The 15499-nt window shown below is 47.4% G+C and overlaps 2 protein-coding genes and 2 long non-coding RNA genes across 6 annotated transcripts in view; 1 reads left to right on the top strand and 3 right to left on the bottom strand.

Annotated features, from left to right (window-relative positions):
• The window catches only part of LOC135400764 (cell adhesion molecule Dscam1-like), a 41476-nt gene extending 30582 nt beyond the window's left edge, over positions 1-10894 (bottom strand). The window contains exons 1-4 of one of the 3 annotated variants that reach the window (XM_064632664.1): positions 10711-10894; positions 10362-10655; positions 10045-10167; positions 9800-9973 (exon numbers count right to left, since the gene is read on the bottom strand). In XM_064632664.1, the coding sequence (XP_064488734.1) occupies positions 9800-9973; positions 10045-10167; positions 10362-10655; positions 10711-10801 (682 nt within the window). In that variant the 5' untranslated portion in view covers positions 10802-10894. Of the gene's footprint in view, positions 1-1005; positions 1174-1304; positions 1425-1494; positions 1780-1852; positions 2073-3944; positions 4116-4200; positions 4321-4545; positions 4828-4882; positions 5063-9799; positions 9974-10044; positions 10168-10361; positions 10656-10710 lie in introns of those variants that run through there. The other 2 variants (XM_064632668.1, XM_064632667.1) reach the window with 2 other exon arrangements.
• Positions 1-15499, top strand: part of LOC135400771 (uncharacterized) — a 155038-nt gene that overhangs the window by 60309 nt on the left and 79230 nt on the right. The window lies entirely within an intron of this gene.
• Positions 8461-9103, bottom strand: LOC135400773 (uncharacterized). The gene is made up of 3 exons (XR_010424644.1): positions 9052-9103; positions 8665-8787; positions 8461-8598 (listed from the first exon to the last, which is right to left on the bottom strand). It is a non-coding gene; the product is annotated as an uncharacterized LOC135400773 (long non-coding RNA).
• On the bottom strand, positions 11348-12551 carry LOC135399719 (cell adhesion molecule Dscam2-like). Its single transcript, XM_064631460.1, has 5 exons — positions 12374-12551; positions 12025-12306; positions 11776-11898; positions 11531-11704; positions 11348-11370 (listed from the first exon to the last, which is right to left on the bottom strand). The coding sequence occupies exons 1-5, from the start codon at positions 12462-12464 to the stop codon at positions 11348-11350; spliced, it is 693 nt and encodes a 230-aa protein (XP_064487530.1). The 5' UTR covers positions 12465-12551.

Genomic DNA, 15499 nt, shown 5'->3' with positions numbered 1-15499 from the left:
CACCTAACTGTTCCCCTACAATCTCCACAGAAAGCTACGAGGAAAAGACAACCTCACCTTCAACTTCTAGGTAGGCGGAGTAGCTGTCGAATCCGTAGATGTTCTTCACGATACACGTGTAATTTCCGGTACTTTTCTCCTCCGTTGGGTTGATCAGTATCATAGAGAAGTCAACATCAGCCTTAACTCTGATACTGGATGACGCCGGCAAATCTTGAGCGTCTTTGGACCATGAGAAGGACACCGGCGGAGTTCCTTCTACGACTAGACAAGTGATAGAGACTTTCTCACCACGGCCAACGACTTTGGGAAATGAAAAAGGGCGAATCTTCGGTGGTACTGCAAAGATAGAAGGATCATTCTGTTTGCTGTAGGTCAGCTACGGTGATAGTGTTTACGGCGCTCGCACGACTTAAGTGACGTGTTGATACTTACTTGCTGCCTGGATATCGGGTTGTATCAGGAAAATCGTGTACAGCCATAATTGTAGACAGTACAGCTGCAAGGCGTTCTTGCTGTCGATAGACATAGTTGTGCAGACGTTACAGTGAACACGAGTAAACAGACATATCAACGTTCTTCAGACGGCCATTGTTGAGTACGATTCGTTTCGTTGACACTAGGGTGGATTTGGCAAACGGCAACGGACAGGAGGCGCCACATATCGTATAATACATACACTAACACAGCGGTAGTGACAGCAACTTTCGAATGGTGCAGTTGTCATACATATGTCGAACGTCTTTCACTACTGTGTACAATACTCCTCAGGACATTTTTACCAAGCCTCATGAAAATGTTTCTGGCATACAGCTAAAAGTGAGGCGCCTGTTGCTTCTGTGATGCATTATTCAACGCAAGAGGACGAAAATTTACACCGGAGCCAATACCAGTATAGTGTATCGCTCTATCCCAAAAGAAACAAAGCCGTCGAGTGTTCTTACACCGTTACCTCCGGTGTCAAACATGTGTATCTGTATCAGCGACTCTTCTTTTGTAGCTCACCATTCACAAAGATAAGGAATTCGTGGGTCGCTGAGGGAATGATGCCGTTATTCGCCTCGCAAGCGTACCGACCGGCATCACTATCCATCACACTGTTCAGAATAAGCGTTCCATTGATGAGAACCTGCACTAGATCAGAGCTCTTCAGACTGTGCAAACCGTCATCGCCTACAAGGAAAACGTGTGTTTTGAAGACATAGACATAGAACAACTCAGCATTGCCACAACGGCACATTGCTAAATTCAAAACAAACACGTGCAGATCTGCTTCAACACATGTTAATGCCACATCTTCGTACCTTTCTGCTTGCTCCATTTGATGGAAGGCTTCGGAGAGCCCGTTGCCACGCAGTGAAAGGTTGTTGTTGCACCCATGCTTACTCTAACGTCTTGAGGAACGCTCTTCCACATTGGGGGAGCTACGAACATGGTCACACCATGAGTATATTTCTGACGCTTAGAACACCATGGGTTCGACGCACTGCTTACCTTGCACATCCAAAACAGCTGTGTAGCTGTCAAATCCGGCACGATTCTTAGCAATACACGTGTAGTTCCCAGAGTTGACCACTTCAACAGGGTCGATAAGAATCATCGAAGTCCCACGTTTTGTGTCCACGAACACGTTCTTGAATGAGCTAATATCATTGCCATCTTTCAGCCACGAAAGTGTGGCTTGAGTACTTGAAGACGCTGTTAGACATATCGCTATTACCCTCGAGCCGGGCTTGGCGTTGTTTGGGAAACTGAATGGCTGTAACTTTGGTGCTTCTGCTGCAAAATATTTTGGAAAGCATACCACATCAGAATAGGCAAATAGATACAGCTATGCAGAATTCCACAGTACCTGCAAGTCCGAACGCTGCGTACAGGAGCAGTTGTAAGTACACGCGAAGTAGGCTTGGCATCATATCGCTTGAATTTCCTCTTGCTGTTCTTTGTTTGGCAGTATGGCAGCTCTCTCTGCGCGGTCAGCCGTCTTTCAGTAGAGCTCATCCGAGACAAGTCATTGAAATGTGGGAATGCATGCGAAGACAGGCGCACACGAACCGTGTCTTGTTGTTCTCCGTGGACTGACGTAAGTTTGTGTGTGTCCTGCCCGCAAGGGTGTGTGAGTCCCGTCTGATGGACTATTAGCGACACACCGTGTCCAAATATGATACCTTCTTGTTGGGCGATTACAGCCCGCGTAATTGGAGTGTGCGTATCATGCCTGACTTTGTCACCGTGGACAACGTAAATCTAGCTGCACAATGTATGTCTTAAATATGTGCTGAATGTCTAGGTAACGCCACCTAGCGATTGGAGAGCCAAATTATTAATATTTTCCTAATGTACCATATGTTTCTCATACTTGATCTTCAGACGCTCAAGTACACCGAGAATATCGAAAAACAGGCGGTAACCTTTGAAGCAAGTGATGACCCCAAAATTGAGTACATTGCGCACATACTGTCCTGTATCTTGACAGGTCAAGCAGAATAGGCTTATTGGAACCGCAAGTGTGTAAACGCAGAAATCCGACGATTAGAAACATATCGCCGCTTATGCGCTAGCTAGAATGAATGCCGTGGTCCGCTGTAGGCACATGGCTGTGTTACACAAGCGCACACATTGATCGGTGTGTGAAGTCGTTTGTTCTCTCACCATTGACGATCACCCTAACGACATGAAATGCGCTGGGCTGCACGCCGTTTCCAGCCTCGCATTGGTATCGTCCACTGTCCATGATGGTGACATGCATGATGGCGATGCTGCCGTTTGGAAAAAGTCTGTTCTTCTTACTTGGTGCCAGGTCTTCCCAATGGTTACCAGGAGGACCTTCGCAGTCGTGCAGATCACAATCGTGGGTTAGAGCGTGACTACAGTTTGGAAAACTTCCTAATCCAAACGAACAGAAATCTGTCATACCTGACTGTTTTCTCAGCTTCAGCTTGGGTGCTGGGTAACCCACAGCGACACATTCCAATAGAAGTGTGGAATTCAGCAACACCGTAGTGTCACCCGTGACTTTCTTCCACGATGGTGCGGCTACATGGAACAGCATTGCTTAATGTGGTGCTTGTACAAACATACATAACAGCGACCAACATTGAATATTCTTCAGACAGGAGTGGCAGAGGAAGTCCCCGCATACCTTGAACCGCCAATGCTGCGCTGTAACTGTCGAAACCATGTCTGTTCTTTGCGATGCAGGTATAATTTCCAACGTGGGACGCTCGTACCGCTTCGAACACTAGTATTGTATACTTGGGTTCCGTTCTAATTTTGAGGCCCTCAAGATGATCCACTGTGTGGCCGTCTTTGAGCCACGAAAATGTCAGTGGTTGAATGCCGGACGCGATGTGACAAGACACCAAAGCTTGCTCTCCAACACGTATATTGTATGGAAAGCTGAACGGCCTAATTTCGGGTACATCTGCAACAAAAGATACATTTTTGAGTGCTCTGGATTTCTCTGATGTGGAGAAGGTTATGGATTACACGGGTGTAACAAGAGATCGCAGACGGCGACACCGAAAATGCTACGAAGATAGACTCAGCTCACCTGTGGTGCAGCAGCATTGCGTCGAGTAGAAAACCAACAGAGTAACAGTGGTCCAGAAGCAAATTTTCATGACGGATTTGTAAAAATCGTTCTGAGTACGGTATATTTAGCCTTCACACTACTACACCTCTTACAAGTGGAGCACCAGTTGTCTTGCTTGAAATCCTACTACGGAATACATGTATGTGCCAGGAAATACCATGGCGTCTGTGGTAGGCTTATTTGTGGACATGTAGCGCCGTATATCGGTAGGACTTCACGTTACACGTACATGCATCAGTGTTTGCGGGACATGGTGTAAACCCGACAAAAGCTGCAACGGTTTGATGAACTGGCGGTATTTTTGTTTGGCGCCAGACAATAGAAGTGTCATCTCACGAAGGGCTCGTACCGTTGACTCGCACACTGATTACTTTGGTGAGGTGCGGTGGGACGCCGTTGTCTGCCTCGCAAACATATCGTCCCGTGTCCTCGAGTTGCAGACGAAATATGTTGTATGTTCCGTTTGGCAGGAGCGATCCACGGGACTGGGGAAGCTCTTCGGCTTTGTTGCTCTTTGCATCTACATTGGCAAAAGAAGATCGACATGTCCAACATTTTCCCAGATAAATTCGTGGCAGTAACGTAATTGAATAAGATGTACCTACCGTCAGCTTTGTACCATCGCACTTTCGGTGCTGGCGATCCATTTGCCGAGCAGTCCAGAAATACGCTGCTTCCCAGGATAACGCTGACATCTTGGGGTTCGTGCTTCCACTCAGGCGGCGCTAGAAGGCAAGTTATGAAGAGCATGATGTTTCGAGGGTGTTCACTGACGAAGCTTGGTGTGGTACGCTATTCGTCTGAATTCATTGAGATTGTCAGTGACAATGTAACGATAAAACGTGCGGTCGTCGAACTTTAGAGCAACGAACGGACTTGACGCTTCACTGCTTGACTCTGGTATGATAAGAGAAAATCGCCTCAAGCAGCAAGAATTCTTTTTTTCTTACCTTCCACGTCGAGGTAGCTGGTGAAACTGTCGAAGCCTGCCCGATTTTTTGCGATGCAAGTGTAATTCCCCGCACTGCTTGCATCGATGGGATCGATGGTTAGCAGAGTATAGTCTGAATGAGATTGGATCCGGACGTTCTTTTGCTGTGCGGCGTCTTTACCGTTGCGTAGCCAGGAGAAAGTAACGGGCGTGTCACCTTGTGCAAGAAAGCATGAAGTGCGTGTGTTCAATCCAGGCTTTGACGGTCCAGGGAAATTGAAGGGATGCACCTTCGGCGTCACTGAAAAGTACGGCGGTGGTCACACCACATAGGCATGACAGAAAGCAACTCTTACCTTTTGCTGTGCTAGCAGTGCCCAAAAGGGCGAAAACGATCAAAAACACACTGCCCGACATGTCGATCGGTCCATTGAAAAGTGTGGAAGCAGACTAAAGTTGAAAGCACTTCATCGTGCAACGTCTGCTTCGAAGTGGTGTTGATGCCTACTGCTATGATGGCGGTGTTACAAGGCGGAACTCCACTGTGTGCAGTGACTCTGGACTGGTAGCGCCACATATCGCCTCGTTTTGTCAACGTACGTTATGAGAAAAACGGCGCCAGCACAGAATGCGGAAACACATGCCAGTTATCGTACTGGTGAGTCAGGAACCAATGCCTTTACCGTGTTTTTGCGTGTTTTTGAAATATGATAGAGCTGTCAACGACACTGTCTTTTCCGCGAGACAATGATGACAACAGCAACGATCATGTACGCCATGCAGCCAAAGAACTACAGTAAGAGCGACGCCACTTCTCATGTCGGACATATCAAGAAATGCATGAAAACTGGAGTGTGTTTGCCTTGTAGCATTCAAAGCGAACCGCACCGTAAACTTTCAGGCTGATAGCCTTCCTTAAATTCGGGGGAACACCGTTGTCAGCAATGCAGACGTAGTGGCCACTGTCTCGGTACCCGATGTCGGCGATCTCCAAGGTACCATTTGGGTAAACGAGGTGGTTACCAGTTATGTTTGTTAGTATCTCGCTGTTGCCCTCTGGAGGAAAGACAGAGAAACTTCAGAACATCTTCGAGTTTTTGATTGCTTATCAGTATATTTACCACGGAGGACATGTTTCCATGTGATGCTCGGAGCAGGCGATCCCCTGCTGCTACAGGCGATCTGAACGGAGCCACCAAGTATACCATACTGATCCGTGGGTTCCACTTTCCATTCTGGTGGTGCTACAAGAGTAGAAAGAAGTCACACCACTTAGCTTGCTTGATAAATGAATATGGGCCTGCAGTATTTATATACACCGTGCAGGCGGACCCTTGTAAATGAACCTTAGAAAACCTGACGCACTAAAGACTGCACCTTCGTTATTCGCACTCTTACGTAACAGTCAGAGCTCACAGGATACCGTTCTCTTCCTAGCCGTAATTACCTGGCCCCCCAAAAATGAAACCATACGTAGCAATTGTACCTACCTTCAACCTCCAGCAAGCTTGTGAAACTGTCAAAGCCGGCCTTGTTCTTCACAATGCAAGTAAAATTCCCAGAGACGTCGGCATTTACGGGTGAGATTGTGAGACCCGACACTTCGGCGTGGGATATTACTTGGACGTTCTTCATCGAGGATATGCTCATGCCGTTTCGAAGCCACGAAAATGTCATCGGTGGATCACCCGCCTCGATTAGACACCACGTTTTCACCGTTTCACCTGGCTTTATTGTCTTCCGAAAGTGAAATGGTTGTATCCGTGGCACAACTGAAAGAGATTAGACGCTGTGAGAAATGCTTCGGGAAACCGATTACATTCCATGCAGTTCAGTGTTAGGCCGCTTACCTTTTTCAGCGCCTGTGACGTGAAATTCCAATGCTACACACACCAAACATATCCACGCAGTCGTAGTACCTTGCATTTTGAAGTGGGACGTTCTCATGTTTCGGGTTGAGCAGCGTTATAAATCGTGAGACACTGCAGACGCGGGAAATCTGGGCGTCTGAGCTCTGGCAAATATATGGTGTAGTTTGCCCTTGCATGGTGGTTGTACAAACGGACATGCAGCGCCATACGGTGCCAGGCGTTGCAATTACAGGCAGCGTTCTTGAAAATAGCGGTAATACAACACACCATTATACAAAGGTTTTTCTGAAACGCTGAGCTGTATTCATGCTGTGCGGTTTTTGGAGCCCGTTTTTCTTCTGCGTGCAATAAATGACATTGGACCGAGGCACGTACCGAGCACTCTGAGATCTACCACTTTCCTGAGAGGCGGAGGAATTCCATTGTCAGCTTCACAAACATATCGACCAATGTCTTGGAAGTCCAGGGCAGAAATAACCAATGTTCCGTTTGAATGAGCGACCACGCTGGGTCTTCCCGAGACTCCAAGCTCCTTCATATTTTGAGAGTCTGCAAGGAACAGCTATTATTTATCTTCCAATAACAATTGTAAGTTTATGGACCCGAATGTTTTATATTACCTCCTTCAAGCCGAAACCAACGCATCTTGGCCGTCGGCGACCCAGTAGCAAAGCAGTCTATGGTCACTTTTGTCCCGAGAACACTTTTGGTGTTCGTGGGCTCGCGTTTCCATGTAGGGGGTGCTAGACGAAGAAAGATGGTGACCTTAATGTTGATAACAAACAGGCGTCACATTTTGGTAACCTTATCTAATTTTTGAATGTACGGAATTCACAGCAGTGTGGGACATAGAGCTCGTATTTACCTTCAACGTCCAAGATTGCTGTGTAGCTGTCAAAGCCCGCCTTGTTCTTGGCTATACATGTGTAATTGCCAACATTGGAGACATCCACGGGGTGGATGGTCAATACTGAAAAGTCTGTGTCGGTCTTCACGTGGAGATTCCTTGAAGGGGCGGCATCGAGTCCATTCCGCAACCAAGAAAACGTCATTGGATTGTCTCCGGCTTCCACAAAGCATGTTGTTCGTGCATTTCCGCCCGGCTTAATTGACTTCGCAAAGCTGAACGGCGTAATTTTGGGCGGCTCTGCAACAACTCAGTGATGTCACGACTACTGCCGTATGATTTTAACGCGGGGCTAAGGCTCGCTTACCCATTTGAGCTTCTGCGTTGAGTCCAATGTTGACGGTTGACGCAAATGTGTAAAGTAACCATAACTGTGTGCGGCAAGTTCCGAAGACCATTGTGCACATTGTTCCAGAGGAACCTGCTTAGTGGCTATAAATAGGCCAGCACGTTCAGACAAAGCTTTCTGAAGCACAACCACAAAGTAAGTGCGGTACCAACATGGCTACTACACCCACGGTCAGTATACCCACGGCCGTATTACGGTCATGTGGCGCCACATATCGTCGTGTACAGAAAATATTAGTAAAGTGATAATATAACTTGGTGCATACCTCATGCGCCTATTGTTTATGGGCAGAAATGTGGTCGCGCCACTGGAGGTTTTACCCTCGAAATCGGCAATCAGAAATTTGCGGGAAGAGTCAACCTCCAGTGATGTACTTAGTCAATAGAGGGCAGTAGAAAGTGTTTCCTGCTGTGTTTTAGAAGCCAGTATTTTGCTTCATAGCACGTGTCTGTATTGGCTGGAACAAGGCATCCCAAGGAAACGCACAGAGCTTGCTCTTACCGCGAACTTTAACGCAGCTCTCGTGTTGAATAACGGTTCCAATACTATCTTCACACACGCATATTTGCACTGGCGGTACTGTATGGAGGTATCAGAAGGCAGTGTCGCTCCTGTATTTGCCTGTCTGTGAAATGTGGTGTGTCTGTCGATGGGACTGCCGACGATCGTGTGTCATGCAGACAAGAGCTACAGCAACAGCGACGGCACCTCGCAAGTCCGACAAATCCGAAAAAATGCGGAATATATTTGCCCTGGAGCATTCAAAGCGAATCGCACCGTAAACTTTCAGGGTGATAGTCTTCCGTATGCTTGGGGGAACACCGTTGTCAGCTATGCATACGTAGTGGCCACTGTCTCGGTACTCGATGTCGTGGATCTCCAAGGTACCATTTGCATAGACAAGATGGTGGCCTGTTATGTCTGTTAGTATCTCGCTGTTACCTTCTGAAGAAAAGAGCGAAAAAGGTTCAGAACATCTTTGAGTTCTTGATTCCTCATCAGTATGTCTACCTTGGAGGACACGTTTCCATGTGATGCTTGGAGCAGGCGATCCCGTGCCGCTGCAAGTGATTTGAACGGGGCCACCAAGGATACCATACTGATCCGTGGGTTCGTCTTTCCACTCTGGTGGTGCTACAAGAGCGAAATGAAATCAGACTACTTCGGCTTGCCCGATAAATGTATGTGGATTTGAATATCGTTCTAATGTCACGTGCACGTACACCATCCAGGTGACCTCTGTAAGACAACATTAGAAGGGATGTTGTGTTACAGACTGGTCCTAGTGATTCCCAGTCTTACATAGCCGTCGGCAGAGCTCACAGAATACTGTTCTCCTTCTAGCCGTGTTTAATTGAACGCCCAAAATGAAATTGGTGGCAGAGCAACTGTACCTACCTTCCACCTCCAGCAAGCTTGTAAAACTGTCAAAGCCAGCCTTGTTCTTCACGATGCAAGTAAAATTCCCAGCGGTCGCGGAGTTCACAGGCGATATGGTGAGAACTGACACTTCCATGTGCGACATTACTTGGATGTTCTTCATCGACGATATGCTCAAGCCGTTTCGAAGCCACGAAAATGTCATAGGTGGGTCACCAGCCTCGACCAGACACGATGTCTTCACCGTTTCTCCAGGCTTTGTTGTTTTCCTGAAGTGAAATGGCTGTATCCGTGGCGCAACTGAAATAGGATAGACCCCGTGGGAAGTGCTTCACCGAACTGATTACGTCCCAGATGAGTGTTAGGCCGCTCACCTTTTTCTGCTCCTGTGACGTATAATTCCATTAATACACGCACCAAACATATCCATGCAGTCGTAGTGCTGCGCGCTTGAAAGTGGGATGATGTCATGCTTCAGCTTGAGGACAGCTACGAATCTGAGACGCTGCAAAGGCCGAGAAACTGGGCGTCTGGGCCCTCGCAAAAATATGGTGTAGCTAGCCCTTGCATTATTGTTGCAGAAACGGACATGTAGCGCCGTATGGCGCCAGGCGTTGAAATCACGGGCAGCGTTCTTTAAAATAGCGGTAATACAACACACCAGTACAAACGTCTCTCTTAAACAATGCTCAGTAATAATCCTATGCGGTTTCAGGACGTTTTTTTTTTCTTAGTGCAATAAATTACACTGGACCGAAGTACGTACCGAGCACTGTTAAATCTACCACTTTTCTGAGAGGCGGAGGAACTCCGTTGTCAGCTTCGCAAACGTATCGACCAATGTCTTGGAAGTCCAGGACAGATATAACCAGTGTTCCGTTAGAATGAGTAACCACCCGTGGTCTTCCTGAGATTCCAAGCTCTTTCGTACTTTGGGAGTCTGGGAGAAAGTGTTATCATTTATCTTCGAACAAAAAGAGGAAATTTAAAAACATGAATGTTCAGTATTACCTTCTTCCAGTCGAAGCCAACGCATCTTGGCCGACGGCGATCCAGTAGCGAAACAGTCTACGGTCACTTTTGCTCCGAGCACTCCTCTGGTGTTTGTGGGCTCCCGTTTCCACATGGGAGGTGCTAGAAGAAGAAACATGGTGACCTTAATGACTATTTCAAGCACGTATCACATTTTGAAAACCCGAAGCACTCGAAACTTCGATTTCTTCCCTCTTTTGTATATATTCAAACTCAAACTCAACCCCAAGCACTTAATTGTGGGTGCATGGAATCCGCAACAGCGCGCGTCTTAGAGACTTAGATCTCGAATTTACCTTCAACGTCCAAGATTGCTGTGTAGCTGTCAAAGCCCGCCTTGTTCTTGGCAATACATGTGTAATTGCCAACATTGGAGACGTCCACGGGGTGGATGGTTAATACTGAGAAGTCTGTGTCGGTCTTCACGTGGATGTTTCTTGAAGGGGCGGCATCGAGTCCGTTCCGCAACCAAGAAAACGTCATTGGATGGTCTCCGGCTTCAACAAGGCATGTCGTTCGTGCATTTCCGCCGGGTTTAATTGATTTTTGGAAGTTGAATGGCGCAATTTTGGGCGGCTCTGCAACAACTCCTAGTAATCATGATTATCGCCGTATGTTTTTAACGCTGCACAAAAGTTTCCTTACCCGTTTGAGCTGCTGCGATGACTCCAATGTGGAACGTTGATGCAGTAGTGTAAAGCAACCATAATTGTGTGTGACAAGTTCCGAAGACCATTGTGCACTGTTCCAGAGGAACCTGCGCAGCGACTAGGCGTACGCCAGTGCGCTACAGACAAAGCTTTCTGGAGTCATCCACGGAGCAAGTGCGGTACAAACATGGCTACCAAGCCCACAGCAACTGTACCTATAGCCATATTACGGGCAAGTGGCGCCACATATCGTCGTGTAAAGCAAATGAGGTGATAATGTAACTTGGTCTACACCTCAGGCGACCATTACACGAAGGAAAAAAATGTGGTCTTGCCACAGGAGAAGTTTACCACGAAATGAGCGGTTATGAATTTTGAGGAAGAGTCAGCCCGAGTTATGTATTTGGTCACTAGAGGGCAGTAGAAAGTGTTTCTGTTGTGTCATGGACATTCACAGCCTGTATTTGGCTTCATAGACCGAGTTTCCATTGGCTTGAGCAAGGCATTGCAAGGAAACGCACAGAGGATGCTCTTACCGCGAAGTTTAGCGGAACCTTCGTGTTCAATAACGGTTCCGATTACATTGTCAGAGGCACATTTGCAGATCACGGTCTGCGACGTCTGGACCTGACTTAGAACCAGCGTGCCATCAACTCTAAAACGACAACTTTGTTTTGCGATTATGATTGCGGAGTTTCATCGCCAGGGGCGATACTCTACCCAATTGCCGACGGTAATGTGATGCAATGAATAATCAGTCGCCTCGCAGTGACCACGGACACCTGAAGCTCAACACCATGGACTGAAATACGTACCAAGCACTCTTAGGTCCACCACTTTCCTGAGAGGCGGAGGAATTCCGTTGTCAGCTTCGCAAACATATCGACCAATGTCTTGGAAGTTCAGGACAGATATAACCAATGTTCCATTGAAATGAGCAACCACCCTTGGCCTTCCCGAGATCCTAAGCTCCCTCGTATTTTCTGAGCCTAGAAGGAAGTACTATTATTTATCTTCAAGCAAAAATAATAAATTTCAGGACATGGATGAATTATATTGCCTTCTTCCAGCCTAAGCCAACGCATCTTAGCCGACGGCGATCCAGTAGCGAAACAGTCTATGGTCACTGTTGTCCCGAGAATTCCTCTGGTGTTTGTGGGTTCACGTTTCCATGTAGGGGGTGCTAAAAGAGGAAAGATGGTGACACTAATGCAGCTTGCAAGCATGTATCACATCGTCAAATACTTGTCTCCCCCTTGAGTGTACGGAAGCCACAACAGTATGGGATTCTGTATCAACTCTCACTCACCTTCAACGTCCAAGATGGCTGTGTAGCTGTCAAAGCCTGCTTTGTTCTTGACAATACATGTGTAATTTCCAACGTTGAAGACGCCCACGGGGTGAATGGTCAATATCGAGTAGTCGGTGTCGGACTTGATGTGGACGTTTCTTGAAGTGGCGGCATCGAGTCCGTTCCGCAACCAAGAAAACGTCATTGGATTGTCTCCGGCTTCAACAAGGCATGTTGTTCGTGCATTTCCACCAGGCTTAATTGACTTTGCAAAGCTGAACGGCGTAATTTTAGGTGGCTCTGCAACAACTTAGTGAAGTCATGACTATTGCCGTGTGTGCTTAACGCTGAACTAAAGCTAGCTTACCCATGTGAGCCTCTGCGGTGAGTCCAATGTGAACGGTCGAGACAAATGTGTAAAGTGTCCATAATTGTCTGCAACACGTTCCGAAGACCATTTCGCACTGTTCCAGAGGAACCTGCCCAGCGACTAGAGGTACGCCAGCGCGTTACTGACAAAGCTTCAGGAGGTACAACTACGAAGCAAGTGCGGTACCAACATGGCTACTATACACACGGTCACTAATCTATAGCCGTATCACGGTCTTGTGGCGCCACATGTCGTCGTGTACAGGAAATATCAACGATGTGATAATGTAGCTTGACCTGTAACTCGGGCGCATATGTGGGAAAAAATGTGATTGTGCTACTGTGGTTGTGGTTCTTGACCTCAAAACGGGCAATTATGGATATTCAGGAAAGGTCGGCCCCAGTCATGTCTTTGGTCAACAGAGGGCAGTAGAAAGTGACTGCTGCTGTGTTACAGGCGTTCACAGCCAGTATTTGGCATCATCGCCCCAGTCTCCATTGGCTCGGAGGAAACTGACAGAGCTTGTCCTTACCGCGAACTTTAACGGAAGTTTCGTGTTCAATGACGGGTCCGATTCCATTTTCTGCGGCACACTTGTAGATTCCGCTCTGCGACGTCTGGACATGATGTAGAACCAGTGTTCCGTCTGCTCTTACTTCAATACCACGCGCAGGTTTCAAGTACTGCCAGTTGTTGCTTTTCTCTGAAATTGAAGTAGAGGCCTTATAGGTGGGGTTGTACCCATAAGAAATGCTCTTTCATACCATTTCGGTATGTCCACGTCACTTTTGGTTCCGGAGAGCCACGCGCACTACATCTCATGGTCAGGTTGGCCTTCTCTACAACGTCCGAGTTGTTAGGCACGCTCTTCCACGAGGGAGGCGCTGTGTAAAGGAGAAAGGACGACAAAGTAACAGACGAGCTCCAAACTGCTTCAACTCACCTGACACCCAATGTAAGCAAGAAACTGAGAAGTACGTACCTTCTACTTCGAGATAGGCTGTCCAGCTGTCAAAACCAGCTTTGTTCTTTGCAATGCACGTATAGTTACCGGCATTGACTGTTTCCACTGGTTCTATTATGAGCACAGAAAAGTCGCTCTTCTTCTCTTCACGAATGTTCTGCAATCGCTCTACAGAAACACCGTCTTTGAGCCACGAGAAGGTAAACGGCGGCGTCCCGGCGGTGGCGATACAAGTAACTGATGCTTTGCCTCTGATTTTTGTGCGTGCTGGGAAATTGAATTGCTGCATTTTCGGAGGATCTGTTGACACAGAAACAGCTTGATCAGAACTCATGAAAACTGACCAGATTTCCCTCTGAAGAAGTGCGAAAGGCACAATCATACCTGCTGCGAGTAATCCACACGGCAGGGTCACCAGCAGAACCAACACCAGGCTGGGTATCCAGGGTTGTGATACGCTACGGTGATGTCTGTTTTGAGGCATTACTAAGAAGCACGAGGCATTAATTAAGATATCCCTGTACTATGTCCAGAGACGCCTCAGTGAATTCGTCGTTGTTTCGTCAACAGGCTCGGTGAAACGTTTCGCTATGGCGGCCGATAGCATCGTAGCTGTACAATTAAGGCCTGGACGTGAAGCGCCATCTATCCTAAAATGCGGCAAATTCAACGTGCTATGTGCTGCAACTTCTGCAAACAGTAACCACAACCTGCGTCTGTCCTGGATTGCCAAGTGTGAATGTGTTCAAAGTTCGGTTCGAGAGAGATGTGTATTTAACGTTCAGGAGCTATTCGTGACACTTTTATCTGCAAGGCTATGCATGGCTCCATGTCTGTGGTGGTGAACCATAGACAGAGACGGGCAAAAGCCGATTAGGAGAAATCAAGAGGGAACAGAGCTGATGAAAGGTACAGTTCTTCTACGCAGGTCACACTATTATTGCCTCCGGTGGCTGTGAGAAATGTCAATGATTTCTGACTACTTGTAGCTCTGTAGGAGGTTACACCCACCAAATACTGCTAGCGTCATGGAGTGTTCAAGTGAAGGAGGTATGCCGTTGCTTGCCAAACACTTGTACTGGCCCGTATCATTCAGTCGCACGTGGCTGATGGCGAGCTTCTCACCGCGAGTATCCAGTTCTGCCCACGTTCCAGCTGGACGAGAGACATAATACGTGCATTCCGTCAAGAGCGGTGCATACAAATGCATTTTCATTTGCCAGTGTTGACAAGTTCTGTCGACTTACCCACGAGTTTCTTCCACGCAACTATTGGTGTTGGAGAACCCGTCGCAGCACATTCGAAGATTGCTTCACTTCCAAAGAGGACCTTTTCGTTCTGTGTTGTCCTCAGCCATTTTGGCGGAGCTAAGATAGAAACACCTCACCATAACGCCACCTGTGCGTAAAACTGTGTTACACTCTAAATTACTTACCTTCGACGTCCAGGAAGGCAGTGTACGAGTCGAACCCTGCTCTATTCTTCGCTATGCAGGTGTAATTGCCACCGCTGTTCATGTCCACAGGCTCTACTATGAGAACAGAGTACTCTTGCTCTTGTTTGACCTTGATATTTGCTCGTTCGTTAAGCTCTGTGTTGTCCTTCATCCACACGAATTTTAAAGGCGGAGTTCCGGATGCCACTGAACATACATTTGTAGTTTTCTCTCCAGGCCTCCAACGTCTCAAGAAGGAGAACGGGTTGACTTTCGGCGGTTCTGTGACGATGCAGCGAGATAATTCACGTGAGAACCCGTAATTTAATGTGAGTTGGTACAGCACACGAGCGACGCTAGCTTACCGATGGCCGTTGTCGCGAGTGACGCCATCACATTGACAATCCACACATGAAGATGAACCTGAACGTGCTTCATTTTAGAATTTTACACCGTTGCCTACTTGCAGTCTATTGCCTCCTAATTTATCCTATGTAGTCACGAGTCTCTTGTAGCTGGGAAAAAGCAGCATGGCGGACAGCTAGCGTTTGTTAAGAGTATGTGCTATACAGCGCGTGGACACGGGGCGCCACATAGCGTCGTTTTCGATAAGCTCGTTTTGTTTTCGTTGTTATCGGTGGTGCTTAAATGTTGGGAAGCATTGGAGATGCCACGTAACGTACACGGAATTTTCTTCATCAGCGTTTCACCCTGTTACCTATGC

Source organism: Ornithodoros turicata, chromosome 7 (genome assembly GCF_037126465.1).
Source record: "Ornithodoros turicata isolate Travis chromosome 7, ASM3712646v1, whole genome shotgun sequence".
Lineage (NCBI taxonomy): Eukaryota > Metazoa > Arthropoda > Arachnida > Ixodida > Argasidae > Ornithodoros > Ornithodoros turicata.
This window is presented reverse-complemented; position numbering and strand designations above follow the sequence as displayed.